General features: G+C 39.3%; 1 protein-coding gene across 2 annotated transcripts in view; it reads right to left on the bottom strand.

The window, feature by feature from the left end:
- Positions 1 to 818: 818 nt before the first annotated feature.
- The window catches only part of LOC126473675 (nucleoprotein TPR-like), a 398,029-nt gene continuing 372,502 nt past the window's right edge, over positions 819 to 26,345 (bottom strand). For both annotated transcript variants that reach the window (XM_050100910.1, XM_050100911.1), the window contains exons 27-28: positions 10,326 to 10,445; positions 819 to 1,389 (exon numbers count right to left, since the gene is read on the bottom strand). In XM_050100910.1, coding sequence (XP_049956867.1) covers positions 1,376 to 1,389; positions 10,326 to 10,445 — 134 coding nt within the window. In that variant the 3' untranslated portion in view covers positions 819 to 1,375. The remainder of the gene's footprint in view (positions 1,390 to 10,325; positions 10,446 to 26,345) is intronic.

Raw genomic sequence — 26,345 nt, 5'->3', positions numbered from 1 at the left:
GAAACATTCTGGTCAAATCAATCCACTGCTGCTTGTGGGCATAACTCAGAAAATGCGGCACTCACCTTGCAAAGACTTTGCTGTAGTGAAGATGGTCTGTCAAGATCTTTGTGATGGATGAGCTTTAAATTGCAGCCACAAGAGGTAGTGAAAATTAGGACACTGTCGGTGGTAACACAACGATCTTCCTCCAATATATTATGAATTGCAATAATGACATCATCACATGTTGCTGTAGTGGGCCTCCTTGTGCACTGTTCATCGTGCATATCTTCGTGTCGTTCCACAAACTGTACATGCCACCGTCAAAGCATCTGAATGCTCAGCAGACTTGTTCACAGACAGAGGTTAACTCCTGATGAATATTAAAAGATAGCTGTTTTTCCGTGAAAAATAAATGACAGATCATAGCTCACAAGTGGACACAATTGGTAGTAGAAACTCCACCCTAGCTTCCACAGTACTGGCAAGATAATGTGGTATGTTTCATAAGATGTTATGTGGATTGTCAACACGTATCAGTCAAACTCACCTGCCTTCACGTCACAGCATAGTTTATTTTGCAGAGGAATAAAATTGGGAAACTTACTTTTTGGTCAACCCTCGTATTTCCATTGCCTTTTTAAATTGTGAGGACATTAAAATGTTATATCACTTGTGGCTACAATAAACTGATTGAGAAAAAAAGGCAACACCAACAATAGTAAGGAAAGACTGAAATGAATATTTGGCTACATGCATGTCCTCCTTTTCTATATCTTTGTTTATGGGAGAAAACTGCCCGGAGGTATTTCATACAACAACGACTGGTTTACACAGTTCTCAGTAAGAAACTTTATTTTACATAGATGAGATCTCGATAGTGATTTATTTTAGATACATATAAAGTTTTGATACAAAATAAATGGTATGGAATGACTGATACCAAAGAATATCTTCTGATGTACCACACACTTTCTAGTTAAAAAGAAGAGTAGCCATATACACTTTCTCTGACACACACACACACACACACACACACACACACAACACACACACACACACACACACACTCACACACACGACACACACACGAGACAGACAAATGAGCTGGCACACCAACGTGCCAATATTATTCTGTATGGTACTGGTATTGTACCTCCACACTGACAATATACATCAAAATCAAAATCTTAGGAAACACAAACACATCTAATACAATAGCCACATTTCAACTGATGTCAGATACAAGATGTTCTTTCTACAGGTCTTCTGAAGTTCTAGCAATGTTCACAAATAAAATTCTCTGTCCATATAATAAATATTTTAAGTTCATGATCAGCTAATTACACAAAATCTTCAAAGGACGCTGTCAGGGTTACTGTGCTCTGTGGCATTAAGAACCATTACCTGAAAAAAATAAAGACAGATCAGTAAGAACTTTCAGCAGTGGCTCAGTATTTAGAGCAGCAATTACTAGTAACACACCAGAAAATGTATACATTTTCTCAATCACATACTGTTAGTCCCACTCATAATATTTTTACACTGCTGGACTTGTCAGTGATGAACTCTATTTAAGGAGTCTGCTTTTCATAATTATTTGCAAATTTGCCCCTAAGTTATGAAAAGCTGTTATTATACCAAGACAGGAGTTATATTCATCAGACAACCTCGGGGATACAAAACACATTACATACAATTCTCAGTACAACCTACTCTCTGCTGTAGTGCTAAGAAGATGTGGAATGCAAGCGAAGGTAGTATTTAAAAGAATAGACCAATATTAACTTAAGATAATATAGAGTTCCTATTTCAATATGTTGTTTCCATGCCTCATAGGTTCAAAATTCTAGAGTGGCCTTTATGGTAGTTATGTAATGTATTGTTACACCTCTGGAGTAGGATGGTAAATTTATCATTTTGAAGTTCCATGTTTTACTACTGTTTCCCTTCTCTATTCTGATATTACATATTAGATACTAAAGAATTACTGTATGGTATCATAAGATTATTAATCTACCTCTGAGACCTGATGTAGGATATAACAATTTACAGCAAAAATGCAATGGGATATTAATGCTCATACCTTCACAGACCATAACTTTTTCAGTGTGATTCTGTCAATCAAAAATTCACATCCCTTTCTACATTTCCAATACTTAAATACTGATAAGACAATTTCAAGATATAAATTCCTCTGTCATATTCTTTTGTTACTCATATATTAATAGTCAAGTGCACATGTATAACATCTGAGTGTGAGTATCCCAGATTCCTCATTATGTTGATATTTCCTTTATTGTGACAGTAAGATAAAACAGATACAAAATAACAATCCCACAATGTGTGACTGCAAGTCTTATTAATAGGAAGGTAGAGTCTATCCTTGTTCTCGTACAGGTGGGTGTCTCTTGGGGTCTAAGTCAGCGGTCTCCAAACTACGGCCCGTGGGCCGAAACCGGCCTGCGAGAGCCGGCAAACCGGCCCGCGAGAGCTGGCCGGACATCCCCCATATCCGGCCCGCCAAATATTTGAGGTGGTACCCATACTGCCAACAATTGAGTTTCGAGGCCTATCGCAACCAATACACCGCCACATTGGCTCTGCTACTCGCTACAAGACTGCATAACTAAACTTATTGTTGCGCCGCTTGAAATAACAATGCGTTGACATACCCTACCTCCGTTACGTCTTGCAGTAATAGTGTTGCTAACAATGATTTTGAGATTTCGTTAACTTTGCAGGACGCTTTCGTGAAGAATGTGCAGTGAAATTCGCCAGAGTAAAATACGCCAGAATTTCGGTCAGGTACGTCCATCAATCAAAATTATGTAATTAAATAAAAATCGTAGTTCATTTCAGTGCTAGCTATTCCCACAACCTTAGATTTTTGCGATTTCATCTTTCCTTTAGCCTTACATTACGGTGATCGTGGAGTGCTAGGGTGCTTTAATCCCACTAGGTAGATCTTGGCCCTTATGACTTCGTGGAGGAGACAATGTGGCCAGCAGACTAAAAAGTTTGGTGACCCCTAGTCTAAGTGATCTGCTCTTCATTTTTAACCTTCCCCTACATACCACTCTCAATCTCCATGATCTAGAAACTATTAGCTTCCAATGCTAGGTACTGCGTTCCTTTTACTTTTATGTGTTTCTATCAGCAGTAGTATATATTTCGCCTCTTAAAGGTAAGTACTTGCCAGCTATTCTGTCTCAAATTTATTAATTTATTAGCTTCCTTGACTGAATTTCCTTTCATTCAATTCAGATATTACTTCATCTTCCCAAAGCAAGAGGACGTAATATGGCTTAACACACTGTGACTTATGTGAAACTTTTATACTTTCAGCAGTGAGAGAAGGAAAAGCATCTCAATGATTTCCTATTATTAGAGAAATAACCATAATGAAAACAATGAGGAGAGTAGTGTCAGATCTAGACTTAAAACCAAGATTAGATTAGATTTACTTTCATTCTAATTGATCCGTAGTGAGGAGGTCCTCCAGGATGTGGACATGTCAGAAAAACAATACATGACAAATATATACAACTAAAACAAATAAGTTAATGTACCATTCCACAGGTCCCAAGTGGAATGATCGTCATTCTTTAATGAACACTATATGAAAGAGTCATTTTACAAATACTAATGCACTGAATTTAAAATTAAAAAGTTTATTTATTTATAAGGTAATAAACATGTAATACAACTACTATAATACTTATTTACAATGAACACATTACTGCATTGAAATGGTGCAGAAGTTATATTGTGTGTGTGTGAAAGATGATGTGACTTACCAAATGAAAGTGCTGGCAGGTCAACAGACACACAAACAAACACAAACATACACACAAAATTCAAGCTTTCGCAACAAACTGTTGCCTCATCAGGAAAGAGGGAAGGAGAGGGAAAGACGAAAGGATGTGGGTTTTAAGGGAGAGGGTAAGGAGTCATTCCAATCCCGGGAGCCGAAAGACTTACCTTAGGGGGAAAAAAGGACGGGTATACACTCGCACACACACACATATCCATCCACACATATACATATGTGTGGATGGACATGTGTGTGTGTGTGTGTGTGTGTGTGTGTGTGTGCGGGATTGGAATGACTCCTTACCCTCTCCCTTAAAACCCACATCCTTTCGTCTTTCCCTCTCCTTCCCTCTTTCCTGATGAGGCAACAGTTTGTTGCGAAAGCTTGAATTTTGTGTGTATGTTTGTGTGTCTGTCGACCTGCCAGCACTTTCATTTGGTAAGTCACATCATCTTTGTTTTTAGATATATATTTCCTACGTGGAATGTTTCCCTCTATTATAACTATATATATATATATATATATATATATATATATATATATATATATATATATATATATATATATATAAAAAAACAAAGATGATGTAACTCACCAAACAAAAGCATTGGTATGTTGATAGACACACAAAGACACACACAAAATTCAAGCTTTCACAACCCACAGTTGCTTCATCAGGAAAGAGGGAAGGAGAGGGAAAGACGAAAGGATGTGGGTTTTAAGGGAGAGGGTAAGGAGTCATTCCAATCCCGGGAGCGGAAAGACTTACCTTAAGGGGGAAAAAAGGACAGGTATACACTCGATTGGTGAGTTACTTCAGCTTGGTTTTTAGATATATTTTTCCCATGTGGAATGTTTACATATATATTACATTTTTTTTACAAATGTCTACTTGTGTCTGTGTATGTGCAGATGGATATGTGTGTGTGTGTGTGTGTGTGTGTGTGTGTGTGTGTGTGTGTGTGTGTGTGTGTGCGCGCGCGCGCGAGTGTATACCTGTCCTTTTTTCCCCCTAAGGCAAGTCTTTCCGCTCCCGGGATTGGAATGACTCCTTACCCTCTCCCTTAAAACCCACATCCTTTCGTCTTTCCCTCTCCTTCCCTCTTTCCTGATGAGGCAACAGTTTGTTGCGAAAGCTTGAATTTCGTGTGTATGTTTGTGTGTCTATCGACCTGCCAGCACTTTTGTTCGGTAAGTCACATCATCTGTGTTTTTACATATATTTTTCCCACGTGGAATGTTTCCCTCTATATATATATAAAGATGATGTAATTTACCAAACGAAAGCACTGGCATGTTGATAGACACCTAAACAAACACAATCATACACACAAAATTCAGTAGTTAACCTTTACTCCAAACCTCTCTCCCAATCCAAAACATCTGTCCTATCCAAAGGCCTCACCATCAGACCTACTCCCAGATTCAACCAAACAGCCCTCGTCAAAGATTTACTGTCCTACACTCGTACTCTCTGCTGGAAATATCACTTTGCCACAAAGAAAAATGATCCTAATCCTACTCCTAATGATCCAACTCCCCAAGACACTATCCAAATTGAACTCTGCCTGGAACAGTTCCGTCCTCCGCCACTGCGGGACCCACCTCCTCTTCCTCAAAATCACCCTCTCCAAACCTTCAAGGAATTTCTCACTTCCAGCCTTGCCTCTCAATCCTTCTTAAAAAACCTTAATCCTACTCCCAACATCAGCACTGCTGAAGACCAGGCTATCAGTGATCTGAAGGCTGACAGATCCATCGTCATTCTTCCGGCAGACAAGGGTTCCACGACCGTGGTAATTGATCGTTGGGAGTATGTGGCTGAAGGACTGCTTCAGCTTTCAGACAACACTACATACAAAGTTTGCCAAGGTAATCCCATTCCTGATGTCCAGGCGGAGCTTTAAGGAATCCTCAGAACCTTAGGCCCCCTACAAAACCTTTCACCTGACTCCATCAACCTCCTGACCCCACAGACACCCCTCGCCCCTACCTTCTACCTACTTCCTAAAATTCACAAACCCAATCGTCCCGGCTGCCCCATTGTAACTGGTTACCAAGCCCCCACAGAATGTATCTCTGTCTACGTAGATCAACACCTTCAACCCATTACATGCAGTCTCCCATCCTTCATCAAAGACACCAACCACTTTCACGAACACCAGGAATCCTTACTCAATCTGTTACCTCCAGAAACCATCCTTGTAACCATTGATGCCACTTCCTTATACACAAATATTCTGCACATCCAGGGCCTCGCTGCGATGGAGCACTTCCTTCCATGCCGATCACCTGCCACCCTACCTAAAACCTCTTTCCTCATTACCTTAGCCAACTTCATCCTGACTCACAACTTCTTCACTTTCGAAGGCCAGACATACCAACAATTAAAGGGAACAGCCATGGGTACTAGGAGAGCCCCCTCGTACGCCAACCTATTCATGGGTCGCTTAGAGGAAGCATTCTTGGTTACCCAAGCCTGCCAACCCAATGTTTGGTACAGATTTATTGATGACATCTTCATGATCTGGACTCACAGTGAAGATGAACTCCAGAATTTCCTCTCCAACCTCAACTCCTTTGATTCCATCGGATTCACCTGGTCCTACTCCAAGACCCATGCCACTTTCCTTGATGTTGACCTCCATCTGTCCACTGGCCAGCTTCACACATCCGTCCACATCAAACCCACCAACAAGCAACAGTACCTCCATTATGACTGCTGCCACCCATTTCACATCAAACGGTCCCTTCCCTACAGCCTAGGTCTTCGTGGCAAACGAATTTGCTCCAGTCTGGAATCCCTGAACCATTACACCAACAACCTGAAAACAGCTTTCGCATCCTGCAACTACCCTCTCGACCTGGTACAGAAGCAAATTACCAGAGCCACTTCCTCATCCCCTCAAACCCACAACCTCCCACAGAAGAACCCCAAAAGTGCCCCACTTGTGACAAGATACTTTCCGGGACTGGATCAGACTCTGAATGTGGCTCTCAAGCAGGGATACGACTTCCTCAAATCCTGCCCTGAAATGAGATCCATCCTTCATGAAATCCTCCCCACTCCACCAAGAGTGTCTTTCCGCCGTCCACCTAACCTTCGTAACCTCTTGGTTAATCCCTATGAAATCCCCAAACCACCTTCCCCACCCTCTGGCTCCTACCCTTGTAACCGCCCCGGTGTAAAACCTGTCCCATGCACCCTCCCACCACCACCTACTCCAGTCCTGTAACCCGGAAGGTGTACACGATCAAAGGCAGAGCCACGTGTGAAAGCACCCACGTGATTTACCAACTGACCTGCCTACACCGTGAAGCTTTCTATGTGGGAATGACCAGCAACAAACTGTCCATTCGCATGAACGGACACAGGCAGACAGTGTTTGTTGGTAATGAGGATCACCCTGTGGCTAAACATGCCTTGGTGCACGGCCAGCACATCTTGGCACAGTGTTACACCATCCAGGATATCTGGATACTTCCCATTGACACCAACCTGTCAGAACTCCGGAGATGGGAACTTGTCCTTCAATATATCCTCTCTTCCCGTTACCCACTAGGCCTCAACCTCCGCTAATTTCAAGTTGCCGCCGTTCATACCTCACCTGTCATTCAATAACATCTTTGCCTCTGTACTTCCACCTTGACTGACATCTCTGCCCAAACTCTTTGCCTTTAATATGTCTGCTTGTATCTGTTTATGTGTGTGTGTGTGTGTGTGTGTGTGTGTGTGTGTGTGTGCGCGCACGCGAGTGTATACCTGTACCTCCCCCCCCGCCCCCAAAGGTAAGTTTTTCCGCTCCCGGGATTGGAATGACTCCTTACCCTCTCCCTTAAAACCCATATCCTTTCGTCTTTCCCTCTCTTTCCCTCTTTCCTGATGAAGCAACCATGGGTTGCAAAAGCTTGAGATTTGTGTGTGTGTTTGTACCAACACTTTCGTTTGGTCAGTTACAGATTCTTTGTTTTTAGATATATTTTTCCCACGTGGAATGTTTCCCACACACACACACAAATCAGTTGGTTTTACTGTCCTTGTTGAGCATTTTCCCATTCATATTCTCATCATTTCACAATTAATCAATGTGTTACGGACTTTCCACACCCTTCCGTCAGAACCAACGTTATGAAAATTTTATCTGGAACTTATGTCACAAAACAGCATGGCCACAATTTGCCATTTGAAGTGTTCAGAACTTTTCACTATCAACACTATCAATCCTGATTGTGTATCTATTGAAAGTCACTCCTTCCTAGATGTTGTGAGGCAACAACATGATGCAAATTTAAGTTGTAGAAACTGCCAATATCCAAAAACCAAATTAGAGTTCAATACGGGCAATTGGGTTATAAGACAATGTACATTTATTTGAAAGAATGATAGAATGACAGAACTAGCCATGAAGAAAGTTATTTTTGTAATTTTTCATAAATATAATTGAAATTTAAGAAGCATAAGCTTACTAACCACTTCAATGAACTCTGAAATGCTCTGGACATCCACAGACATTGACACACAGACAGTGCAAAAGCTGATATGTAAATTCTTCATGGTGAAGCATAAAAGTAAGTACTGTACAAATATAGCAGAAAAATCTGATTGCTTATTGACAACAAATGCAATGTATTTTTTACTTTTTTTTATTTCTTGGATAATGGACACACTGTGTAGATTGCTTAATGAAAATGAGTTATAACAATGTCTTCACCTTGAAATGTCTCATTCAGAATCAATTCTCTATTTACTGAAAGGAATATCTGAACATGGAAATTGTTTGAAAGCTTTGAAGGTCATAGTAGATCTTATGACAGTGCTACATGTTCATTTATTTCAGGCAATGATCTGCAAGACTAACTTGTCAGTAACCACTGTCTAAATTTTACACAATTTTCATCAAAACGAAATTGTAATTTTAACTACACCCATAATTTCAAACTGGAGAAGTTGCTTATACATCTGCATCTAAGATCCACATGTCACCTTATGGTGTGTGGTGGAGAGCACTTTATGTATTAGTGTCACTTCCCTCTCTTCGTTCCAGCTGTGAATGGTTTGCAGGAAGACTGACTGCTGGTAAATCACGATATGGGCTCAAATATTTCCATTTTACCTTCATGGTCTTCTCGTGAGACATATGCAGGAGGAAGCAATGCATCTGTATCTACTGCATTCTGGGTCTCGTGGATGAATAGAGCATTCTGGATTTCAGAAAACCATTTTTTACGGAAGTCATGTTGATTACTATACAGACGATTTTTGATATTCAGAAATGTCACAGTTTCTGAGCATAAAACATGTCGCAAAATTCTACGAAAGATCTGTGTCAAGAGATATAGGCTATAGCTTTGTGCTTCCGTTTGACAAATATTCCTGAACATGGGAATGACTTGCACTTTCTATTGATCTTAGGAATGCATTGCTTCTCCAGCAACCTGTGGTGCACTGCTGCTGGAAGGTAAACAAGGTCTTTCACATATTCTACATAGAATCATATTGGTATCCCATCAGGTCCTGTGGCCTTCCCTCTGTCCAGCAATTTCAGTTGCTTTTCTATGGCATCGTCACTTATTTTGGTATCTGTCATTCTGATGCTTGATGCTTGTGCGACAGTTTAAAGGAGGAACTATAATGTGCACTTCGTCTGTGAAGCAGTTTTGGGAAAGACATTTAGTATTTCAACCTCCTATGTGTCCCTCTCCATTTTGATGCTATTACGGTCACAAAGTGCCTTGACAGATGGCTTCGATCTGTTAACTGATTTAACATAAGACCAAAAGTTTTTACTATTTTCTGTCAATTTGATAGACGGAAGTTTACTTTCAAATCTGTTGAATGTTTCACATAGCTCTGTACACCAATTTTAACTTCATTCAGTTTTTGTTTGTCTGTGAGGCTTTGACTAATTTAAATTTGCCTTGATCCTCTCTCTGTTTTTGTAGCAGCTTTCTAACATGGCTATTGAACCATGGTGGGTCTTCCCCACCCCTCAAACATTGCTCAGGACATACTTGTCTATAGTGCATTTGTACAATATTCTTGAACTTTGTACACTGATTTTCATTGTCAGTACTGGAGATGAAATTTTTATTCGTCACTCAGGAAATCTGAAGATTGTTTCTTGTCACTCTTGCTAAGAAAAAATATCTTCCTACTTTTCTTTATATTCCCACTTACAGAAGTGAAAGAAATGACTTGCATTGCAATTTCTTAAAGCAGTGAAATTTTAAGAGCTTCATTTCTTAGGTGTTTGAAACTTCAGGTGGTGTAATTCTATGCAGAGTACTTAAAACAATTTGTTCCATCAAACGTGAATACCTTGCAGGAACAATAGAAATAATGTTGAAAAATGAGAAGCAAGTTTATGAGTGTTAATCTCCCGCTAAATTTTTGATCAGGATCACCTGCAATTTTATCTAATTCAATCTTATACTGTTCATTTATCGTTATAAGGAAAACATAAACCAGTGACGTAGCACACATGACAAGAACATGGATAATATATTACTGATGACTGACACTTACCTGAAATGTTAGGATTTCGTGGCCGGTCTTTCCTTTTAACCAATGATATGTTGCCACTCCGAAGTAAACGTTGCAAGTTCACATTGGTACTGTGTTCTTCAGATTCAGCATCTTCACTGTCTGCTCAAAGATTTCAAAATATGTCACATAACATTACATTAGGTGAATGAAGAATAAACAAACCTGAGAGGCATTATCATAATAACTAGCAAACTACTGTAGATTGAAAATCAGCAAAACAGTGTTTGTATACAAACTCTAGCACTATTGATACACATATTTAAAAGTAGAAAAACATTACCTAGGTTGTAGAAGTGTTATTTCCTTGCCCAGAAAGGGATAGGGATGAGTTATGGGAGGAGGAGCAGGCCACTCAAACAAAAAGTTGAGAGGGCCCACATGTAGTAAAAAGAAGACATGAAGTGGGATGCATTACACACACACACACACACACACACACACACACACACACACACACAGAGAGAGATAGAGAGAGAGAGAGAGAGAGAGAGAGAGAGAGAGAGAGATGGTGGTATAAGATAGCAAACCAAGAAGTGCAATGAAAACTTCATTTGAGAACAAGCAAGAAATTAAAGATGATCAGGAAAAACCAGAGAAAGATGTGGGGAGATGAAGATGGAGTAAAAAGAAAGAAAGAGTAAATAATGAAATATTTTGTCCCCATATTAACTTTTGCCTTGCCCCCTCTCTTCTTTTTGTACGTATTTTTGTATTTAATGATCTACTTTTATTGTTTGGCTTATTTCCCTTTCAGCTATCGTTGCAGGTCATTCAGTGACTAGCTCCTTTCATGTTGTTGTTGTTGTTGTGGCCTTTAGTCCTGAGACTGGTTTGATGCAGCTCTCCATGCTACTCTATCCTGTGCAAACTCCTCCATCTCCCAGTACTTACTGCAACCTACGTCCTTCCGAATCTGCTTAGTGTATTCATCTCTTGGTCTCCCTCTATGATTTTTACCCTCCACACTGCCCTTCAATGCTAAATTTGTGATCCCTTGATGCCTCAGAACATGTCCTACCAAGCGATCCCTTCTTCTAGTCAAGTTGTGCCACAAATTCCTCTTCTTCCCAATTCCATTCAATACCTCCTCATTAGTTATGTGATCTACCCATCTAATCTTCAGCATTCTTCTGTAGCACCACATTTCAAAAGCTTCTATTCTATTCTTGTCCAAACTACTTATCATCCATGTTTCACTTCCATACATGGCTACACTCCATACAAATACTTTCAGAAACGACTTCCTGACACTTAAATCTATACTCGATGTTAACAAATTTCTCTTGCTCAGAAACGCTTTCCTTGCCATTGCCAGTCTACATTTCATATCCTCTCTACTTTGACCATCATCAGTTATTTTGCTCCCCAAACAGCAAAAATCCTTTACTACTTTAAGTGTCTCATTTCCTAATCTAATTCCCTCAGCATCACCCGACTTAATTTGACTACATTCCATTATCCTCATTTTGCTTTTGTTGATGTTCATCTTATATCCTCCTTTCAAGACACTGTCCATTCCATTCAACTGCTCTTCCAAGTCCTTTGCTGTCTCTGACAGAATTACAATGTCATCGGCGAACCTCAAAGTTTTTATTTCTTCTCCATGGATTTTAATACCTACTCTGAACTTTTCTTTTGTTTCCTTTACTGCTTGCTCAATATACAGATTGAATAACATCGGGGAGAGGCTACAACCACGTCTCACTCCCTTCCCAACCGCTGCTTCCCTTTCATGTCCCTCGACTCTTGTAACTGCCATCTGGTTTCTGTACAAATTGTAAATAGCCTTTCGCTCCCTGTATTTTACCCCTGCCACCTTTAGAATTTGAAAGAGAGTATTCCAGTCAACATTGTCAAAAGCTTTCTCTAAGTCTACAAATGCTAGAAACGTAGGTTTGCCTTGCCTTAATCTTTCTTCTAAGATAAGTCTCAAGGTCAGTATTGCCTCACATGTTCCAATATTTTTACGGAATCCAAACTGATCTTCCCCAAGGTTGGCTTCTACTAGTTTTTCCATTCGTCTGTAAAGAATTCGCGTTAGTATTTTGCAGCTGTGGCATATTAAACTGATTGTTCGGTAATTTTCACATCTGTCAACACCTGCTTCCTTTGGGATTGGAATTATTATATTCTTCTTCAAGTCTGAGGGTATTTCGCCTGTCTCATACATCTTGCTCACCAGATGGTAGAGTTTTGTCAGGACTGGCTCTCCCAAGGCCGTCAGTAGTTCTATTGGAATGTTGTCTAGTCCCGGGGCCTTGTTTCGACTCAGGTCTTTCAGTGCTCTGTCAAACTCTTCACGCAGTGTTGTATCTCCCATTTCGTCTTCATCTACATTCTCTTCCATTTCCAGAATATTCTCCTCAAGTACGTCGCCCTTGTATAGACTTTCTATATACTCATTCCACCTTTCTGCTTTCCCTTCTTTGCTTAGAACTGGGTTTCCATCTGAGCCCTTGATATTCATACAAGTGGTTCTCTTTTCCCCAAAGGTCTCTTTAATTTTCCTGTAGGCAGTATCTATCTTACCCCTAGTGAGATAAGTCTCTACATACTTACATTTGTCCTCTAGCCATCCCTGCTTAGCCATTTTGCACTTCCTGTCGATTTCATTTTTGAGACTTTTGTATTCCTTTTTGCCTGCTTCATTTACTGCATTTTTATATTTTCTCCTTGCATCAATTAAATTCAATATTTCTTATGTTACCCAAGGATTTCTACTAGCCCTCGTCTTTTTACCTATTTTATCCTCTGCTGCCTTTACTACTTCATCCTTCAGAGCTACCAATTCTTCTTCTACTGTATTTCTTCCCCCCATTTGTGACAATTGTTCCCTTATGGTCTCCCTGAAACTCTGTACAACCTCTGGTTTAATCAGTTTGTCCAGATCCCATCTCCTTAAATTCCCACCTTTTTGCAGTTTCTTCAGTTTTAATCTACAGCTCATAACCAATAGATTGTGGTCAGAGTCCACATCTGCCCCTGGAAATGTCTTACAATTTAATACCTGGTTCCTAAATCTCTGTCTTACCATTATATAATCTATCTGATACCTTCTAGTATTTCCAGGATTCTTCCATGTGTACAACCTTCTTTTATGATTCTTGAACCAAGTGTTAGCTATGATTAAGTTATGATCTGTGCAAAATTCTGCCAGACGGCTTCCTCTTTCATTTCTTTCCCCCAATCCATATTCACCTACTATGTTTCCTTCTCTCCCTTTTCCTACTCTCGAATTCCAGTCACCCATGACTATTAAATTTTCGTCTCCCTTCACTACCTGAATAATTTCTTTTATCTCATCATACATTTCATCAATTTCTTCATCATCTGCAGAGCTAGTTGGCATATAAACTTGTACTATTGTAGTAGGTGTGGACTTCGTGTCTATCTTGGCCACAATAATGCGTTCACTATGCTGTTTGTAGTAGCTTACTCGCACTCCTATTTTTTTATTCATTATTAAACCTACTCCTGCATTACCCCTATTTGATTTCATATAATTATTTATTATGTACAGAATCTTTCCACCGTTCCACATGTTTCTCCCTCACCATGTGACCTTCAACAGAGTAAATCACTTCCCCTTTTTTCACTAACTCATCATATTCCTTAACCCTACCTTATAATACCTATATTCCTGCAAACATGCTCTCACTACAGTCTTGCAACAGTCCCGTATATCTTTCTTCCAAAACTGGACATTTTTTTGTGCTTCTTCTACAGGCCTTTTCTCAAAAATTTCTGGTCTGTGGCTGTAACCCATCTTCCCACCAACTGTTCCGTAAATACCAAACTGATCAATTCTTAGACCTTACTCACCTTGTCCTTGACCAGTACACTGTGTCTGCCAACCATCATTTCCACCTGCTGTCTCTGTGAAAACCATGATTAGCTTGTCTTCGACATACTTTCAGGTCTTGCTAATCTGCTGGACTTGTAACCATGGTTAACAAATTCCCTAGTCCCATCTTTTCTTATTTTCCCTCATCTTTCCTTCATTAGGAGTGTTTCATTATTTATTCTCTCTCTCTCTCTCTCTCTCTCTCTCTCTCTCTCTCTCTCTCTCTCTCTCTCTCCTTTTCTGGTTTCCTCCTAGTTTTTAATTGCATTATTCATTTACTTCTTGTTTCCCGTCCTTGTAACCCCTCCTTATTTCTTGCCCAGTTCTTTAATTTTCTAGACTCAGAACTGGACACGCAGAGTATTCCTGAAACACAACTATCTCTGATGCCTTCCCCTTCATCTCTGTCTTCCCTTCTTGGGTTCATCTCAAAAGTGCAGTAATTTCACCTCCGGAAGGTAAAAAAATTCTCCTTTCAATACAATTAATACAGTAAATTTATTTTAATAACACCACCAAAAATAAAGCTGCTTAGTAGGAAAATGAAATTATTTTGGCTAATGTACAATTAATAACACACCAGTCTGTCAAATAAGTGTTGGATTACAATTACAGGCTGTTTCCCCAGGTGCACACTTGGAAATGCATAGTTACACAGCACCTATATCCTAAACAAACAAACAAATGCTTAAAGTACATTTGGTCAAAAAACTCAAGCTTCATGAACACCATGTTTTGTCACATTAATAGAAGATTCACTTTCTCCATATTTATTCCTTTAAATTTTAGTGGTATCAGTCCACAGGGTTTAAAGAAGTGAAACCAAGTCTCAAACTGTCAAACAAACTGAATGTTATCTTCTTTTCTTTTGAGTATTCTCTAACTTAAATCAAACACTTGCATACAAATGGTGCACAATAATTTTATTAATATAAGCTTTAAAATGATACTATATTTACGCACTGAAATTAAAATGAAAAATAATACTAAGTAAATGACAAGGCTCTCAATGTCTCCACCGTTACCAAAGGACCTCAATGCATTATGCAAATCAACAGGCTGCAAATACACTAAAGGCATACAATAAAACTCAGTTTTAATATCAAACTGAAGACAAGATCATTAGGGATGGTGAATACTGAAAATATCCTCTCTAGCTTGCATCAATGAGTTGGTGTTTTCCCTTCACAGCTCCATTACACCACTACACATCACTGAACAGTACTCACGTCCATTACTAAACCCTGCAGATACTGTACAAATGTCTTCAGATGTGAATGTGTGTTATTTATTCTGCTAAAAGAAAATCTGTTGTTGCATGCTGATTGACTGCACATCAGATTCACTCATTTTGGAAAAATATTACAATAAAGTCACCAGCTAATTTTGGAAGCATATGACTTCTCAGCAGAATGAGTAAAATTTGAATTGTGCACTTCTTCCATTCATTTAACTCTCAGAAAACCAAATAAAAAATTAAATTGCAATGATTTCTAATCATCTAGTCCTACAAACGCAAAGTGATTTTCAGACATCTGTCCCTGTATGTGCAATACACACAAATCCATTTGCTTCAATCGTGCAGCACTGGATATCCACCAACTACAATTAATTATGAACTGGAGATTAAATCTGAAGAACTTGCAGAAATATAGACAGTTAAAAGAACTGAACTTGGATAAATTAAAAGAACCAGAGGTTGTCGATAGCTGCAATGGGAGCATAAGGCAACGACTGACTGAAACAACAGAAAGGAGTACAGCAGAAGATGAACGGGTATCTTTGCGAGATGAAATAGTGAAGGATGCAAAGAATGCCAAACACTCAAATAACACATGGAGTACTGAATTTAACTGATGAAAGAAGCAAATATAAAATGTAGTAGGCAAAAGGGAACACACATGCCAAACAAATGAGGTTGACAGAAAGTACAAAACAGCAAAGCAGAAAAAATTAGGGGAGAAATTCAAAGTTGCAGAAAACAGTGTAATTATGGTAAAGATAGATGCCACCTATAAGAAAATTAAAAAGACTATCAGAGAAAAGAGCAGTATTTGTATGAATACTACGAGCTCAGATGGCTAACCAATACAAAAAAAAGAAGGGAAGGAATATAATGTGTGGAAAAGAAATCCATCGACAAACTTTCAGAGGTGTTAGTATGGAGTAAAACAACTAATGTCCAGTAAACATGGGCTCTAAGTGCATACCTTACAAGCTATGAGCACTTGTTCATTTTCACTACTGTGAAAAACACTTCTTCCTCTACTGAACAAGTGCTCACAGCTCTTAAGGTATACATTTCAGAGCCCATTTCTACTAGAAATTTTTTTTCTTGTTTTGGCCCATACTACCATCTGTGAAAGTTTGTGGGTGAAGTTATGGTTCACCCTACGTATAAGGGATACAATAAAAATTAAGACATTATTATTGACATAGAAGAGGAATTAGATGAAGATGAGGTAAGACAGATATAATACTACCAGAGGAATTTGGCAAAACACTGAAAGACATTAGCTGAAACAAAGCACATTGTGTAGATAACATTCCCTCAGAGTTACTGATGTCTTTGGGAGATCATTCCATGACATAACTATTTCAACTGGTATGCAAGATACACCATGTAAAGCAGATGAAATACCCTCAGACTTTTGCATGTACTATGAATATGGCAATCTGGCTGAAATGGATGCATCACAATAAAAACATTTAACTACTATAGCAGCACCCTGGACTTTAACACATACATTACTGATTGCTTTAATGGATCCATACTTGAAACGCACATTCTTAAGATGACACTCGTCCTGAGCCCACAGCAACAGATTAATTGTAGATGATGCTTGTTGCATAAAACAATATATTCATCTGTATTCTCTGGACTAGTATTCACATATGGTATCTTGTGTGCTAATCTTATGCTAGGATGTTTTGCAGTTAGTGGGTATTAGACCACTATAGAAACTGGACAAGTTAATGAAACACTCTTAAATCCTATAAACTAAGTGCTTGACTACTAATGACTATACAACCATATGCTGATATGCCAAAGCATTATCACCACTACCCACTGCGAGACAGAATGCCACCTGGTAGCATTGCAGCATATGATGCAATAAGAAAAATATGTAAGTGAAGCAGGAATGGATGGGGAATCAATTTAGTGATGATACCGGCCAAAAAAGAGGAAATCCACTGACACAAGCAACTTGAACAAAGGGCATTATAAAGATGGCAAGGAAAGTTCTGGCAGCCTGTAAATAATTTAGGAGTAAAGCAAACAACTCACCAAACACAGACATAGTTACACTGTTCTGGCTGAACACACAACAGCTGTTTGGCAGGTAGACTGGGGTGAACAGTCGTGTTGGGGGTGTGGGTGGGAGTGAGGGGCAGAGGAAGGAGAATGATGGAAGGTGGGGAGGGAGGTTCAGAGAAGGATGGTTTACCCAGGAAGACAACACATGTGTCTAGAAATCTACTCTGTAGAAATTAGCATGGTTTTTGAAAAAGACGATCGTGTGAAACCCAGCTCGCACTAATTGTCCACGAGACTCAGAGGGCAATAGACACAAGTTCCCAGGTACATGCCATGTTTCTTCACTTCCGCAGGGTGTTCGATATAGTTCCCCACAGTCATTTAATGAACGAAGTAAGAGCATATGGACTATCAGACAAATTGTTTGATTGGATTGAAGATTTGCTAGATAACAGAATGCTGTATGTCATTCTCAATGGAGAGAAATCTTCCGAAGTAAGAGTGATTTCAGGTGTGGCGCAGGGGAGTGTTGTAGGACCGTTGCTATTCACAATATATATAAATGACCTTGTGGATAACATCAGAAGTTCACTGAGACTTTTTGCAGATGATGCTGTAGTATATCAAGAGGTTGTAACAATGGAAAATTGTACTGAAATGAAGGAGGATCTGCAACGAATTGACGCATGGTACAGGGAATGGCAATTGAATCTCAATGTAGACAAGTGTAATGTGCTGCGACTACATAGAAAGAAAGATCCTTTAACATTTAGCTACAATATAGCAGGTCAGCAACTGGAAGTAGTTAATTCCATAAATTATCTGGGAGTAGGCATTAAGAGTGATTTAAAATGGAATGGCCATATAAAATTAATCGTCGGTACAGCAGATGCCAGACTGAGATTCATTGGAAGAACCCTAAGGAAATCAATCCAAAAACAAAGGAAGTAGGTTACAGTACACTTGTTCGCCATCTGCCTGAATACTGCTCACTGGTGTGGGACCCGTACCAGATAGGGTTGATAGAAGAGATAGAGAAGAACCAACGGAGAGCAGCGTGCTTCGTTACAGGATCATTTAGTAATCGCGAAAGCGTTACGGAGATGATAGTTAAACACCAGTGGAAGACTCTGCAAGAGAGACACTCAGTAGCTCGGTACGGGCTTTTGTTGACGCTTCAAGAACATACATTCACCAAGCAGTATATTGCTCCCTCCTACGTATATCTCGCGAACAGACCATGAGGATAAAATCAGAGAGATTAGAGCCCACACAGAGGCAAACCGACAATCTTTCTTTCCATGAGCAATACGAGACTGGAATAGAAGGGAGAACCAATAGAGGTACTCAAAGTACCCTCTGCCACACACTGTCAGGTGGCTTGCAGAGTATGGATGTAGCTGTAGATGTCTGATACGAAAGCAAGAGAAAGACGATGGCAGGGAGGATTGGATTGACGGGGCAGTGAGCAACAGTTTGAGGGGAGGCTGAACGGTACAGTGTGTGGTGCAGAGGGTTAGTGGAAACTGAGGTCAGGACTATGGTAAAAAAGGATTTGTTGTAAGGATAACTCCCTTCTACAGAATAAAGATATGATGGTGCTGGGGTTAAGGATTCAGATGGCACTGGTTGTGAAGCAGCTATTGAATCTGAGCATGATATGCTTAGTATCATGTTCTGCCACTGACCGGGTCACCAGTTCACCTGTATTTCCCATGTTTTCTCATATTTTGATCTCATTTTCACCAGTCTCCCATCTCACACATTTAAGAAGATTTTCCTCGGTTCTCTTTCTAGTATAATATTGTGTGGATGAAGTGCAATACTTCTTTGATTTTTAATGATTCAACTTCGATTATCAAAATATTCGAAGTGATAAATTGAACTGCACATTTGCATCACATCTTTGTTCCAAAGCAGTAACGAAACTACTATGCAGTGCATTAGTGTCACTGACAACATTAAATTAGTTTTACAAGTATATATTCAAATGTGCATGTAAGTAAGTTCAACAGGCCTACAAGTTCAGCAATGATGACTGGGACAAATCTTTGAGGGCAGAATATTCCATACAGCAAGGTACAGTTCAAGTTGCAATTGTATGAATTATGGCAATAAACTTTTAAGGGTATTATTAATGATTAGACCGCGGATTTTAAGTAAAAACCTGTTTTGTTCCTGAGTTCCTATTTGCATAAATATTTGTACTCATGCGTTTCGTGACTATTTACACTTAATAGCGTTAATTCTTTAGGACCTAAAAAAGCCTATTTCGACGTTAGTGCCTATTTTTGCCTATTTCGGCTTTAATATCCTAAAAAGTGCCTATTTCATCATATAAGACAGTGGCTCCAAGTTTTTCCACACTATACGACAGATGGAAAAAAAAATATTTTCTGCCCAGCGTGCAGCAAGGTGGCTAGTTGATATGCGCTCATGCTTCGTATTTGCCTAACACTTCGATCTTTTTTTTATTTTTTTATCTACATCTACATCTACATTGATACTCCGCAAGCCACCCAACGGTGTGTGGCGGAGGGCACCTTACGTGCCACTGTCATTACCTCCCTTTCCTGTTCCAGTCGCGTATGGTTCGCGGGAAGAACGACTGTCTGAAAGCCTCCGTGCGCGCTCTAATCTCTCTAATTTTACATTCGTGATCTCCTCGGGAAGTATAAGTAGGGGGAAGCAATATATTCGATACCTCATCCAGAAACGCATCCTCTCGAAACCTGGCGAGCAAGCTACACCGCGATGCAGAGCGCCTCTCTTGCAGAGTCTGCCACTTGAGTTTATTAAACATCTCCGTAACGCTATCACGGTTACCAAATAACCCAGTGACGAAACGCGCCGCTCTTCTTTGGATCTTCTCTATCTCCTCCGTCAACCCGACCTGGTACGGATCCCACACTGATGAGCAATACTCAAGTATAGGTCGAACGAGTGTTTTGTAAGCCACCTCCTTTGTTGATGGACTACATTTTCTAAGCACTCTCCCAATGAATCTCAACCTGGTACCCGCCTTACCAACAATTAGTTTTATATGATCATTCCACTTCAAATCGTTCCGTACGCATACTCCCAGATATTTTACTGAAGTAACTGCTACCAGTGTTTGTTCCGCTATCATATAATCATACAATAAAGGATCCTTCTTTCTATGTATTCGCAATACATTACATTTGTCTATGTTAAGGGTCAGTTGCCACTCCCTGCACCAAGTGCCTATCCGCTGCAGATCTTCCTGTATTTCGCTACAATTTTCTAATGCAGCAACTTCTCTGTATACTACAGCATCATCCGCGAAAAGCCGCATGGAACTTCCGACACTATCTACTATATCTACTATATCGCTATCCCTGTTAATACCAAATACTCTTTATAGGTGTTTTATTATTCATATGTAAAAAATAGATCACGGATCTTTAGGTTAAAACCTATTTTTTTCCTAAGCTCCAATTTGCATATAAGTTGGTACTTACGCATTTCATGACTAACTAAACTGAATACCGTTAGTTCTATAGGACCTAAAATTGCCTATTTCGACGCTGACGCCTAATTTTGCCTATCAAAATCCTAAAAAGTATCTATTTCATTAATCTGACATAGAGTTCTTGTGTTTTCAAAGATTAGAAAAGGGAAGTAAACTTAGGGCTATACGTCTCGTCGAAGGCAAAGGTCGTTAGAGACTGTTTACAATTCCTTTGCTTACCTTACTACCAACAGTACTCGGCACGGTTGAATGGTCCTCCATCCAAGTACGCACCGAGCGCAACAGGGCTTAACTTCGGTGAGCGAATGGGAACCGCTCAAAGATTTGAGTTACACACTAGAATCGAACGTGGGAGTACTAAATGTTATATTTGAAAATATTTCGTTCGTAGGATTCTGGTCAGCTGCGTATTTTCGCAAAGAAATGGTGTCATAGGCCCTACCGCTCCCATGCACCGCAGTAAAAGGAAAAAGAAACAAGTCATCGTTCACTTTTTCCCAGCGAAAACAAATCAGTACATTGTGTAGTGACCGACGCGTTAAGTGTTACTGACGTTCTAAGTGCGAAATAAATTCTAGTTTCAGTGTGAGAATACTATGCCATGCCGAAAACAGCTAGTTCAAAGTCTACTCATATAAGACAGTGGCTGCAAGATTGTCCGCATTATACAACAGATGGGAAAATTATTTTCTGCCAAGCATGCAACAAGGAGGTTAGTTGATGTTTTTCTTGACTTCTTATTTTTCTGTCACTTAGGATTTTTTTTTTTTTATCACTATCCTTTAGTAATACGAAATACTCTTTATATACAATTCTAAACTGCATTTCCCTTTTCTCTCGTATTAGGTTTCGAGTGTTCAGAAATCTCACTTAACTCAGCATGCAGATGGAATCGCACATAAAGCTAATGTTGAACAGAAGTCAAAATAGAAGCAAACTCTTTTAACCAATAAATCTGGTGAATCCTCCGAAAAACAAAAGTTCTGCAGTGATTTGTGTCATGCACTTGTGGCAGCAAACATCCCCTTTCGGAAACTAGAAAACCCTATTTTCAGAGGTTTTCTTGAGAAGTACTGCCATCAGTCTATTCCTGCAGAGTCAACTTTACATAAGAACTATGTGGATTCAGCTTACAATGCTGCATTGCACACAATCCGAGAAGATGTTGGAGAATCTTGTATATGGATTTCTGTGGATGAAACTACTGACAGTCTTGTCCGTTACATTGCAAAGCTGATTATTGGCAAGCTAGATCCAGATGCTCCATCCAGGGCTCATTTGATTTACTCAAAACAGCTTGCAAAAACTAACCAACAAACAATAGCACAGTTTGTGAGCAATGGGCTTAAGGTGCTATACCCAGACGGAGTGGATGAGAATAAGGTGCTCCTGGCCATCACTGATGCTGCTGCATATATGATAGCAGCGTTTCAACTATTAAAAGTATTCTACCCATTGATGCTGCAGGTAACTTGTGTAGTGCATGGGATCAACCGCATAGCAGTGCAAGTAAGGCTACAATTTCCTGAAGTAAATAAAGTAATATCTATGATGAAGAAAATTTTTGTTAAGGCACCTTCAAGAATACAGGCATTCAAAGAACAGCTTTCAGATGTCCCATTGCCGCCAGAGCCTGTCATCACCCGCTGGGGCACGTGGCTGATAGCAGCAGAATATTATAGTACGCATATCTCAGTTGTCCAGAAGGTGGTTGAAAATATACCGGAGGATGCTGCATCCGTAACTGCAGCATTGGAGTTACTCAAAAGATTCTTCTTTAAAATGGGACTTATCTTACATTAGGGCCCACTACACATTTACGGCAAGAATAATTTCATAATTAGAAGGCTCAGGGAGACCTATCTACAACAATTTTTCTTTGCTTGAAGAAGTCAAAATGAAAATTAATGAAGCGGCAGGTGAAGTAGGGGAAACCGTACGGGCAAAAATGCAAACAGTTTTGCAGAAGAACACTGGCCTGAAGGAGTTGTGTGTAGCTGGCGACATACTTAGTGGAAAATCCAGCACTCTGGACTGCAGCATTCCTGTCCAACATGTGCCAAATATGAAGTACGCCCCTGTCACATCTGTTGATGTAGAACGTTCTTTTTCAGCGTATAAACTGATTCTGACTGACAAGCGCCACAGTTTCTCACTAGGAAACGTAGAAAAGATTTTGGTTATTTATTGCGAACCCAACCTTGGTCAGAATATGTGAAACTACGAATGTATTAATTAAACCACTGCCACATCTTTTTTACGGAGATCTTTATCTTGCAGGAACTCAAAAATATTTGGAGTTATGTTCAACATTAATGTTGTAGATGGCTGTGCTCTGTAACTGTGTAAATATTCATTCTCTTTGTTTTAATGACTAATAAGATGTTCATACTGTCAACGCTGTGTATTTTAATTTACTTTTATTTCCTCTGCATCATTTTTATTAGAGCCTATTTTAGGTTTTATGTAGCCTAAATGAACTACTGAAGGAGCCTATTTTAGGTGCCTCAAACTCAGTTTTTTACGACCTAAAAATCCGTGGTCTATTAATGACTATGCTGTAGTAGGAAAAATATCCTGGGATGCACAAATGCAGAAACAATAGATGGGAACATTTTAGCTTCAGAATGTGTTGCTTTATGAAGGACTGAATTTCTTTTCATTATTCATCATAATGACTGTGTTGCATCAAACTAAGTAGTAAAGCATTGCACAAAATTTTAAAGGTTTGCAGAGGTAACAACACATTATGAAAAATTTGTGTATGGTTGAATTTAGCTCAACATACTGTTGTCTGAAATGCAGATTAGATATTGAACTTTTATTTAAAACTGAGAGCAGAATGATATCTCATTTCTTTCTCAAGTTATTAGTTTTTATATCCAGTGGACGATTGTGTGCAGCGCACCCCGTTCTGTCCCCACACATTGGGAAACATGACATAACAACTGTCACATTTCAAAATGGTTCAAGATACCAAAACGAGTTTTTTTGAAAGTGATAGCAAAGAAAGAGGCATGTTTGCTGTTATTATAAATATTAAAAACTTTTTTATTCAGCGTGATATGGCAGTTATAAGAGTCAAGGGGGCATGAAAGGGAAGCAGTGGTTGGGAAAGGAGTGAGACAGGGTTGTAGTCTTTCCCCGATGTTATTCAATCTGTATATTGAGCAAGCAGTAAAGGAAACAAAAGAAAAATTCGGAGTAGGTATTAAAATTCATGGAGAAGAAGTAAAAACTTTGAGGTTCGCCGATGACATTGTAATTCTGTCAGAGACAGCAAAGGACTTGGAAGAGCAGTTGAACGGAAGGACAGTGTCTTGAAAGGAGGATATAAGATGAATATCAACAAAAGCAAAACGAGGATAATGGAATGTAGTCAAATTAAGTCGGGTGATGCTGAGGGAATTAGATTAGGAAATGAGACACTTAAAGTAGTAAAGGAGTTTTGCTATTTAGGGAGTAAAATAACCAATGATGGTCGAAGCAGAGAGGATATAAAATGTAGACTGGCAATGGCAAGGAAAGCGTTTCTCAAGAAGAGAAACTTGTTAAAATCGAGTATAGATTTAAGTGTCAGGAAGTCATTTCTGAAAGTATTTGTATGGAGTGTAGCCATGTATGGAAGTGAAACGTGGACGATAAATACTTTAGACAAGAAGAGAATAGAAGCTTTCGAAATGTGGTGCTACAGAAGAATGCTGAAGATAAGGTGGGTAGATCATGTAACTAATGAGGAGGTATTGAGTAGGATTGGGGAGAAGAGGAGTTTGTGGCACAACTTGACTAGAAGAACGGATCGGTTGGTAGGACATGTTTTGAGGCATCGAGGGATCACAAATTTAGCATTGGAGGGCACCGTGGAGGGTAAAAATCGTAGAGGGAGACCAAGAGATGAATACACTAAGCAGATTCAGAAGGATGTAGGTTGCAGTAGGTACTGGGAGATGAAGAAGCTTGCACAGGATAGAGTAGCATGGAGAGCTGCAACAAACCAGTCTCAGGACTGAAGACCACAACAACAACAACATGGAAGTAAATCATCCACAGCAGTGAGAGGGTCAACACAGAACAGAGAGAGTAAAAATGTCAATAGCACTTAAGGAATACCCAGAGGCCACTTTTAAACACATTCTAAGCACCTGGGGAATGACAGAACATGATGACTTATCATGTCCACAGCACTTAAAGGCTTAAAGACCCCAGTAAGTCACAATTTTTTTTCAGTTGCCATAGATGCTTTGAATAGAAAAAAAAAGGAAATGTTCCTCACAATAATGGGTGGGTATTTTGATCCTCTTGAGTGTATTAAAAATATACTTTTAGACTTTACTGAACAAGCATATAAAACTGCATGTGGGATTTGTAGTCTGCTGAAAGGCATAATCAAAAAATATGGTTTTTGGTTGGAAAATATGTCACATTTAGCACAGAGAATGACAATATAAATTCTGGAAAACATCTCTCTTTAACGAAGCTCTTAAATGATGAAAATGATGGCATAATCATTGCCAATTGTTGTAATCATATTTTATACAATGCTTGTAAACATGCTTGCAATTCATTAGATTTAGATTTTGAAGTTATTGTCTTAAAATTATATTGTCACTTTTCTTCTTTAGCTAAACACAGAGAGGAACAGCAATCATTTTTCACATTAGTAGACTTAGAATGGTCAGAAATAGTGAGACATGTGCCTACCAGGTGTCTTCTTCCCCCCCCCCCCCCCCCCCCCCCCCCCCTCACACCTGCTATGGGCAGGATTTTATGTTATTTGAATCACATTAAAAGTTATATGAGAAGTGTTGAGGATTGTCCTACAATTTTACAGAAGCATTTTAGTGATGCTGAATATAGAAAGGACTTAATGCACACTAAGTTCATTAAGGGCTCAATTTAGTTTAGATTTTTCACTTCATACACCACACACAATGAAACCTGAAATACAATAGCCAAGGAGTAATAACATTCTTTTTCGTTAAATTTCAAAGAATAATAAAATAATGTTATTATGCCAATATTATCACAGCGAACACTTTACAATCACATACAAATATCAATTTGTCATGTTACCACATCTCCACATCCACTGAAGCATAGTCTGTTCAAGACTTCAACTAATCTTTCTGGAAACTGAATTTCAAAACTAAATCCTGTTTTTTTTCCCCTCTCCTTTCTCCCCCCCCCCCCCCCCCCCCCCAACCCCCAATATAGAATCTGGTTGTTGGTCCTGGGCTGACAGTTCATCTGGAGTGTCTTTAGGCTGTTTTTCATTTTCATTTATCAGGTATGCAGGTTTTAATTGATCAATGGAGATATTCTTGATGTTTTCTTTCACTTAAAGACCACAAAGTTTATGGGTCCTTTCAATTACTTCATGTGGGCTTCCATATAGAGGCTCTA

Source organism: Schistocerca serialis, chromosome 4 (genome assembly GCF_023864345.2).
Source record: "Schistocerca serialis cubense isolate TAMUIC-IGC-003099 chromosome 4, iqSchSeri2.2, whole genome shotgun sequence".
NCBI lineage: Eukaryota > Metazoa > Arthropoda > Insecta > Orthoptera > Acrididae > Schistocerca > Schistocerca serialis.
This window is presented reverse-complemented; position numbering and strand designations above follow the sequence as displayed.